General features: G+C 38.8%; 1 protein-coding gene across 1 annotated transcript; it reads left to right on the top strand.

Moving 5' to 3' along the window:
* Positions 1–5,965: 5,965 nt before the first annotated feature.
* On the top strand, positions 5,966–8,695 carry LOC125228379. Its single transcript, XM_048132929.1, has 2 exons — positions 5,966–6,129; positions 6,249–8,695. The coding sequence occupies exons 1-2, from the start codon at positions 6,041–6,043 to the stop codon at positions 8,515–8,517; spliced, it is 2,358 nt and encodes a 785-aa protein (XP_047988886.1). The 5' UTR covers positions 5,966–6,040; the 3' UTR covers positions 8,518–8,695.
* The last annotated feature ends 1,100 nt before the right edge of the window (positions 8,696–9,795 follow it).

Below are 9,795 nucleotides of genomic sequence, written 5' to 3' on the forward strand. Positions count from 1 at the left end.
GAAACGGAAGCAGAAGCAGAGCTCCGTTACATCCCTGGCTAAAAATGGCGTTTAGATTGTTGCAGCGCGAACGAAATTAAACTTATGTTGGTTGCAATAAGACGTAGATTTGTTTAAAAATATGCACACCTGCGATCTGCGGTAATAAAATTTTATGGCTTTCGCGATGATCACATTCATTAATTAAAACCGAAATAAATTACACATATGAAAGAAAAAGTGACCAAGTCCTCTGGTGCCTGAGGCTGGAATCGAACCAGCGTACTTTCCAATCGCGGGAAATGCCTCTTAATCCGCTCGGCCACCCAGGTCACAGCTGTCGAGGTCGAAATTATCTCTCATATGAGTAATCTATACAAGGACTCGTAGCGCCCTCTGTCCACCCCTAGGGCAGAACGATATGGTTCTTGCCCCCGTGTAAACCAAACTCAGGTTGGTTTCGACACAGCTCGAGAGATGGCGCTGCTAAATCAATTCTAATGAACACAAGTTAAATTATAATCTATTGAAAATATTTCAACTTGTGCTGTCTTAAAGTAGTCACACTACTATGTATATAAATTAAAACCGAAATAAATTACACATATGAAAGAAAAAGTGACCAAGTCCTCTGGTGCCTGAGGCTGGAATCGAACCAGCGTACTTTCCAATCGCGGGAAATGCCTCTTAATCCGCTCGGCCACCCAGGTCACAGCTGTCGAGGTCGAAATTATCTCTCATATGAGTAAGTGTGTTCATTAGAATTGATTTAGCAGCGCCATCTCTCGAGCTGTGTCGAAACCAACCTGAGTTTGGTTTACACGGGGGGCAAGAACCATATCGTTCTGCCCTAGGGGTGGACAGAGGGCGCTACGAGTCCTTGTATAGATTACTCATATGAGAGATAATTTCGACCTCGACAGCTGTGACCTGGGTGGCCGAGCGGATTAAGAGGCATTTCCCGCGATTGGAAAGTACGCTGGTTCGATTCCAGCCTCAGGCACCAGAGGACTTGGTCACTTTTTCTTTCATATGTGTAATTTATTTCGGTTTTAATTTATATACATAGTAGTGTGACTACTTTAAGACAGCACAAGTTGAAATATTTTCAATAGATTATAATTTAACTTGTGTTCATTAGAATTGATTTAGCAGCGCCATCTCTCGAGCTGTGTCGAAACCAACCTGAGTTTGGTTTACACGGGGGCAAGAACCATATCGTTCTGCCCTAGGGGTGGACAGAGGGCGCTACGAGTCCTTGTATAGATTACTCATATGAGAGATAATTTCGACCTCGACAGCTGTGACCTGGGTGGCCGAGCGGATTAAGAGGCATTTCCCGCGATTGGAAAGTACGCTGGTTCGATTCCAGCCTCAGGCACCAGAGGACTTGGTCACTTTTTCTTTCATATGTGTAATTTATTTCGGTTTTAATTTATATACATAGTAGTGTGACTACTTTAAGACAGCACAAGTTGAAATATTTTCAATAGATTATAATTTAACTTGTGTTCATTAGGACATTCATTAATGTCATAACCGCCAATTGCTTGCATTTGAAATTGAACTTTAAGTACTAAGAAATAACGTTGTTTTTGTAAAAAAATGAAAGTAGTTTTTACTACATTGCGAAGTTTTCGTTTGTCAACTAGACGCACACATTTGCAACTTAGCGTTTGGACACTTTTGAGTGTCGAATTTGTAGGCGATAGTGTATCTAGGAAAGTTTAAATCGATGCTTACAAAACTCAAACGAGTTAAGACAGATTTGACGTTGACGACTTGACGTTTGACGTTTTGAAAAAAAAAACACGTAGGTCAGGCCATAGACTAAGGAAATATGAAACTCCATTATCAAGGACGTATATAAGGGGGGGTTCAGGGGGTTCAAACCCCCCCCTTAGGCAGGGCCGGATTAAGGGTAGAGCGAGTGGAGCGGCCGCTCTAGGCGCCACATGGTAAGGGGGCGCCAAAATCGAGAATGTGGAAAAATCCGTACAAAAAATTATACGTTGCGTAGGCGCGCACATATCACAAAATGGCGAGAGGATTCGGAAATTAATTCACCTATTGAAAATCTAGATTTGTAATTCAGATTAAGTGGAAAGTTGCACCATATTGCCATTCATAAGGGCGCTGTTGCTAGGGCGCCGTAAAAGGAGGATTCTAGCCCTTGACGAACCACATTGTGCGGCGAACGGCTAAGTAACGTCGCTATCCAAATGCAAAAATATGAGTCTATACCCGATAGTCCAAAGCGGAGTTCCTCATAAAGCCAAAGACGCAAAACGTCTCAGGGAGGCGCAATTTTGTGAGTCGCAGCAGATGGTGAGCGAATTTCAAAGCACTCAGGTCACTTAGTGGCAAAATACCGAAATGGGCGTCCCGACGGTGACGATCGAGTCCGCAGTTAATCTCTTAATTAACTCTTAAGCATTATTATAAAAATAATAGTGATGGCGAAATATAAGGCCTAAAAGTCGGGAACATAGGCGATTAGGCGCCCTGTGAAGTCAAAATACCCCAAAATATGTCAAAGACCGCAGCTCTGCAGAGTGCAGACGATAAAAACTTGAAAGTTCGCGGATTCGCCGCTGGCGGGTTGTCTTAATTAATCGAGTCAATAGGAAAAAAATCGCGCTTACTATTTATAATTATCTGCTCTTTTAGTTAGGACAAATTCCGAATCTACTTTCCTGACTTGGCCACTATAGTGCCCCATTTTGTTTGTTATTTTATGTACATGATATTCACGTTCAGCCACACGTAACTATACTAGGGTGCGACTACGAAAGTTCAACCATTTGTCCCTTTCGCACTCTGTCTGATGAAATCCATAAATTTTGTATTGCGTTAATCTTCAAATTACGGCATTACTATGAAAAAAATTTCGCGCTCGCTACGCTCGCGATTTATTTTCCTACGTAGTGAATCTTCCTCCCAAGGGCGCCGAAAATGTATGCCCTGGCGGTGAACTAGTGGCACCTCGTACAACTAGTCGCAAATCCGTCGCAATAATGTTCCAGGGGAAACTGCGGAGATATACTACCGGCGAAACGTATATTATCCCTTCTTGGAACATTTGATATCCGAGTTAGATCCGAGTCATTGGTCAACCCTGGAGCCTGAAAAAAAACCTAGACCTATTATTGGGGCCATCGACCAGTGTGATCCAAATTTCTTTCCTTCGATCAGAAAGTTGCTATTGATACTGGGCCAGTATCAACAGCAACTGCTGATTCAAAAGGTTAAAAATATTTTTGCGTAATAGGACGGGACAAGAGTGCCTCACGGGGCTAGCCCTTATGTCTATCCATAGGGATATAGCTGCCGTAATAATAGACGCTAATGATATTGCCAATCAACTAATTTTAAGAAGAAAACGATTAAATATAGTTTTGTAACAAAGTAGTGCAAAGTAGTAGTAGTTTATTTTGCATCATTATTAATTAAATGTTCGAGACCTCTTTTTATCCGGTTGAGTTCATGACCCGGACCCCCCCCTTAGACTTTCTATATATACGTGCTTGTCCATTATCTATGTATTTGTGCTACCAAAATATAATGGACTTTAGTACTATCAAATACTATATAAACTCTATAGAGTTAATACGTGCAGCTTCTGACGTTTCCCATACAATTGAGCGGCAACAATTTTACTAGCGCCATCTAGCGGTTCGAGTTGATCAAAGTAGTTGTTCAGACTTTTATTTGAGTAAATTAAAATAGAAAATGCTATTACTTGATCTACTTTAACATTTTTAGACGGAATAAAACAAAAAAATAAGAATTTGTATTTTTTTTTAATTTTATGCTGTATGAAACTAAACTATTTTGATCAACTCATGCCGCTAGGAGCGCTAGTGTGCATGTTGCCAACTTTGGCACCGAGCTGCACGTATTAACTCGTAGAGTTTACATAGTATTTGGTACTATTAACAATAGATGTCATTTTGATTTGATAGCATTTTTTTTGTGTCGTAATGTTGGCAATCATCGCTTGATGATATTATCATACTATGGAGTGACGACGGGCTGCTATCAAATACTATGTAAACTCTACGAGTTAATACGTGCAGCTCGGTGCCAAAGTTGGCAACAGGCACACTAGCGCTCCTAGCGGCATGAGTTGATCAAAATAGTTTAGTTTCATACAGCATAAAATTAAAAAAAAATTACAAATTCTTATTTTTTTGTTTTATTCCGTCTAAAAATGTTAAAGTAGATCAAGTAATACCATTTTCTATTTTAATTTACTCAAATAAAAGTCTGAACAACTACTTTGATCAACTCGAACTGCTAGATGGCGCTAGTAAAATTGTTGCCGCTCAATTGTATGGGAAACGTCAGAAGCTGCACGTATTATAGTATATAGTATTTGCTGCTATTCTCCTAGTGAAAGTATTATATTCTTTAATTCTGTCTTTTATGTGTTATCTACTCAGTTGCTTTTGGTAACTCTAGTTATGCTATAGTTACGCGACCATTGAATTCTTTCACGCAACGTAAGCAGCAGGGTTAGCTCATGATTGCCGCGAGAGTATGTCGCCGCGAGATAGACTACCCGTCCTTATGTCATTAATACAGTTAGAAGAAGACGTGTCATCTATCTCGCGGCGATATACTCTCGCGGCCATCATGTGCTAGGCCTACAAGACCGAGAAAGTATTATTTTTCTTCGGTAAAAAAAGCCAAGGTTGCGGTGCGGTGCTGTCGTTTGTTAACTAGTTAACACAAACTGTAGGATGTTTGGACAATGATTAATGAATGCCGAGCTTTATCTTGTATCTGACAGCAAAGAGCATTGAATCACTACGTTTTAAGAGTCGGCACTCTCGAATAACCCTCAAACCGATTTAAGCTAGGAACATACTACGCGGACGTCCGTCGTAAAACGACCGCGACCGCGACCTATCAGTGTGCACGGAACAAAACATCCAGAGAGCCAGATTTCGATCGGACGTCCGTGCGCTCAAGGCCACGTCCGCGTCCGTCGACCGATAGTTTGCACGGTTATGTGTATTTCCATTGTCCAGATTCCCGTCCGCGGTCGATTTACGACGGACGTCCGCGTAGTGTGTTCCTATGAAAAAATGAAAATGAAAATGAAATATTTATTTTTCAAGTAGGCATATTACAATGCGCATATGAACGTCAAATAAAGCTACGCCGGCTCTAACCCTACGCCTCAGCCTCGAGAAGATTTCAGTCCCCCCTCAGCCCCTAAAGTCCCTAGCTTTAAGCAAGCGTTTTTTCGACGGTCGTGACGTCATGTCACTGCTACCAACACAAATAAATCGCTAGGGCTCTACTAACCCAGTCCCTAATATTTATCGATATCGATATCGATAAATGTGCGATATTTTGCAGTATGGCGACTTAACAGTAAATTTATACATATATTTAAAAAAATGTCTGGAATGGTTGTCAGAGGCGTATTTCAAGGATTTGGCGTTGGCATCCTGAGCCAGTCAGGATTACCGCCCCGTTAAGTGACGATAAAGTATGAAATTTAAGAAAAAATGCTGCTTTGCTACCCTAAAAAGAGCCTGCCGCCTTTAATACGCCCCTGTTTTGTCGCCGTGTGCGCACTTGCATTGAAACCAATAGGGAAGGAGACAGTTGCGTCGCAGGCATGTCGTCGAACCCTGCGACAAAAAAGTTGCGTCGCAACGTGTACGCACCTTCATACTAGCCCATAGACCGAGCGACGGAGACAAAACAGTTGCGTCTCCCGTCTGTGGGGGCCCTTAGACGTTATCACGTCAAAAAACACGTAGGTCAGGCCATAGACTAAGGAAATATGAAACTCTATTATCTATGTATTTGTGCTACCAAAATATAATGGACTTTAGTACTGTTAATAATAGATGTCATTTTGATTTGATAGCATTTTTTTTTGTGTCGTAATGTTGGCAATCATCGCTTGATCATATTATCATACTATGGATTGACGACGGGCTGATTGACAAGCTTCCCTGATAATGTCACTGTCAGATAATAAGTTTAATAAAGTTTACTAAAATTGTGTTTATTGATTGAAATTTAACTACCAGTTTCAATGGTTGGTAAAATATGTACCGTGTGCAAGCAGTCTTCTGCTGCGAATAAAAGTCTCTCCTTCTTTATTTATCCTAGCGATAGAGAAAGGTAAACAAACTAATGGATTAGACTCCATATCCACGATCAGTCGATCAATGAACTTAAACAAAGAAAGTCTCTATTTGTACATTCTTAATTACATTTATTCAATTTGTAATTGTTTTCAGGAGATACGAGTGGCTAAAAGCAGTCGACCGTTTAGATTTACTCGATAAACTTGTTGACAGCAAATCAAGAGGAAACCACAGGATTTGCGAAGCACATTTCCATGATAGCTTCATTAAGAAATGTGATGGACTCGCTAAGAGTAGAAAATGTCTCACTAAAGATGCACTCCCGTGTTTAGAACATGTTAACCAAGCTTTTCTCATGAATGAATCGTCTAGTAACAGGAAAAAGATAAAACATCGTAAAAGGAAGCTTATAAAGACTGATGAAACAGCTAATAATATAAATGAACCCGACAACATGGATCCGGTTGCGTCCGAATGTGAGAATACTGGCCCAGTTTCTGAGATGGAAATATCACCAGATGAAATTAAGGTTGAAAAGATAGATGAGGATACAACTATGCATATCTCAAGTCCTGAGTTGACTGGTTTTCCTGACTTATCACAATTCTGTGAAAGTGTTATGAAAGTCACGAAGGAAACACAGACCTCTCAAGATGCTGACAGAAGAAGGAAGCTTGATCCATTTGAAACAAATGAACAGTTTATACAAAGTTGCAGCAAAAACCTGTCTAAAGGCATGGTGCAACTTATCAAATGGCAACTGAACAATAAAGACAATGCAGACAACTATAAATTTCACATGTTTGCTCTTAACTTATATTTCTCTGGTGCAAACTCATACAATCTCCTAAAAGATATGATGGGTTTGCCAGATATAAATGCTTTAAAGAAACTAATTGTACCACAAACTACAAAGTTTGACAACAAATTGATAAATGCTTTAAAGATAAAAGTTGCCAACATGTCTGCTAGAGAAAAGATTTGCAGTTTGTCTATAAGCAGTATGCCTGTAAAGCCAAGTTTATACTATAATATAACGAGAGATAAAGTAGAAGGTTTCCACGAAATAGACGGTGTGCAGAAGATTGAGCCAGCAAAATATGCTTTAGTATTCATAGCCCAAGGTATTGTAGAAAAATGGACACAGCCCATAGCCCATGCTTTTATTTCTCACCTTGAAAACTCTCCCGACATATCTATATGGGTAGAGGAAATCATCACCTTGCTTATAGATGTTGGCTTAGACATGAGAGCCTTTGTATCGGACCCAGAGACTGAAATACTCTACATGCTCGAATCTCAAAAAGTAACTCCAGAGAAAACTTATTTTTCAATTAACGATAAAAATATTTACTACATCTATGATACTAAAAAGCTGCGAAAAACTGTAGAAAGTCACCTAAATAAATGTCACTTCTATATCAAAGGGTCCTGCTCAGAAGATGACGACAACAATCTATTTGCAAAGAAATTTAATAAACTTTGTCATATGCTGAACTCTAAAACTCATGTTATCATGTCTCCTTTTAAAAGGGCATTTTCAGATAGAAAATATCAAAGAACATTTCTAGATAATTTTTTATTGATGCTTCAAAACTTGAAAGTAATAAGAAAAAATGATGAAAAGGATATTACAAAAAGTATGAAGTTCATAGAGAGTATTCAAATATCTATTATATCTGTAATACAATTGTATAGTGAATTAAAAAAGTTAGGAGCAAAAATGTTGCTTACTAGTAGGCTAAGTCAAAACTCCAATGACAAGTTTTCGGCAATGACTAGGAGTAAAGGCAAAAAGGGTTCTACTAGACACTTTAAAAGGACTTTCTCTAGATGTTTTGTATACAGCATGTTGAAAAAACCTGCTGGGGATAGAAAAGCTGACTCGGCAAGTGGTCCCCAATTCAGGCCACAATCCCTGCTATCAGTGGGCAAACATGTCAATCAGACAATAAAAGTAGCCACAACCGATTACAGATTGGCTTTACCAGACAAGAAGAAATTTGAAACAGTATGCCGATATCTGTACTTGAAATGCATAGACCACCACTCATGCAACACTTTCAGAGACTACTTGAGTAGGTGCCCAGAGAGTCGGCAGTATGTACCTCCTTACCGCTCTAGTGCACTCCTTGACATCCGGAATTGCAAGTTAGTTCCCCCACAAAGCTTTAAAGACTTCATAATGATATTAGAGAAGAGGTTTAGGGACTATTGCAGGCAAGATGTGAAGATAAACAGTATAGGGCATCAAATATTAAAGAAAATATCAAGTTTTGAATTTGAAACACCATGCCAGTGTTTTCCTCTTGATTATCTTAAGAAATTATTTGTAAGACTGAGAATATATTATGCTGTTCGAGAAAATAATAATGTGCGTAACAGGGATAAAAATCAATTATTTAAGAATTTTATTTTATAAGGTTGTGTAGTATTCAAGGCTGAAATTGCATATTTCAAGTGGAAACCAAAACTCACTGACTTCAGAGCTGTGAGGTGTAATAAAAAAAGGCTCATGTTTGTTAATTTATTTTTTGGAATTAGTGAGTGAGTTTCAGTTTTCACCGGTTGATTTATAAATACAAAATAAAACAGTGCTTTAAATACGTAATATTTTATTCATAATTATTATTACCTATTTTCACAGTTATTTATAAAGTTATATTAATATCAAGTATTACACTAATTTTGTTTTACGAATTTCTAATGATTGCTCCATTTAGAAAATTTGATTTCCACATCAATCATCAGATTTGACGCTTATCCTAGTATATGACAAAATGGTGAGGTCTATGTACAGTACAATCCCATTTCCCTAAAAAAATTGACAATTGACAATAACAAAAAAGGTCGAAAACAAAAATTCTTAAAAATAATACATTCAACTACGAATCTCGCTCAACAACTGTACAAAAATTACGAGTGGTTCCTCCAAGACGTGTGCCGCGGCAATAGTGCTAATGCTAACTACTCCCACGCTATGTACATGTTTTACAAAACAAAATATAAACTATATACAACATCATTAAATATTCTCAAATGCTGTAACACATTTAAAACATTTGATATTCAACTAGGCATAATTCAGTTAGTCGCGGGCGCGAGCGAGACCGCCGACGGTCGGCTCGTGCCGTCTCGCTCGCTCGCCCCCGGGCCCTCACCCGGCGAGGCTCGCACGAAAACATCAATAATTAGGTACTAAGCAACAAAATCACTGTTCTGAATTGATTTGATTCCAGCTTATGATGAAACAGAGGATCTTTCTCACGCGACAGTCAGCAGCGATACGATAAAATGATAAAAATCAACATTAAAAATGAGTACAAGTGGATCACACGCTCCGTCCATATTTACAGTTCGCGGCAAACCTCGTTACACTAAGCTTTATTTATATATTAAAATAGAAAATTTCATATAACTACCAAACTGTTGGAGATTCGTCGAATCAACCTAGCCGTTGGTCGAGGTCTCCGTTATATTTTTATAAAACGACGCTGTCTAAAATAATACAAATGCTACTCGAACGTTATCTAGGGGCTCTCGTACTATCTAACCGTAAGCTATTGGTGTCACTAATTAGTTTAACCCTTAAATGCATGAATGCATGACCTTGACAAAGATTTATTCAAATTTGAACTTTGACAATACAGTCTTTGTCAATAGAGTCAAAAATGCATGATGCATATATACATCACTATGC

This window comes from Leguminivora glycinivorella, chromosome 7, assembly GCF_023078275.1.
Source record: "Leguminivora glycinivorella isolate SPB_JAAS2020 chromosome 7, LegGlyc_1.1, whole genome shotgun sequence".
Taxonomy (NCBI): Eukaryota; Metazoa; Arthropoda; class Insecta; order Lepidoptera; family Tortricidae; genus Leguminivora; species Leguminivora glycinivorella.

Bases quoted from the DNA above. Each gene is read 5' to 3' on its own strand.
- LOC125228379 (XM_048132929.1), top strand. From the start codon at position 6,041: ATGGTTGGTAAAATATGTACCGTGTGCAAGCAGTCTTCTGCTGCGAAT. The intron at 6,130-6,248 runs GTAAACAAACTA...AATTGTTTTCAG, and splicing joins TATCCTAGCGATAGAGAAAG to GAGATACGAGTGGCTAAAAG.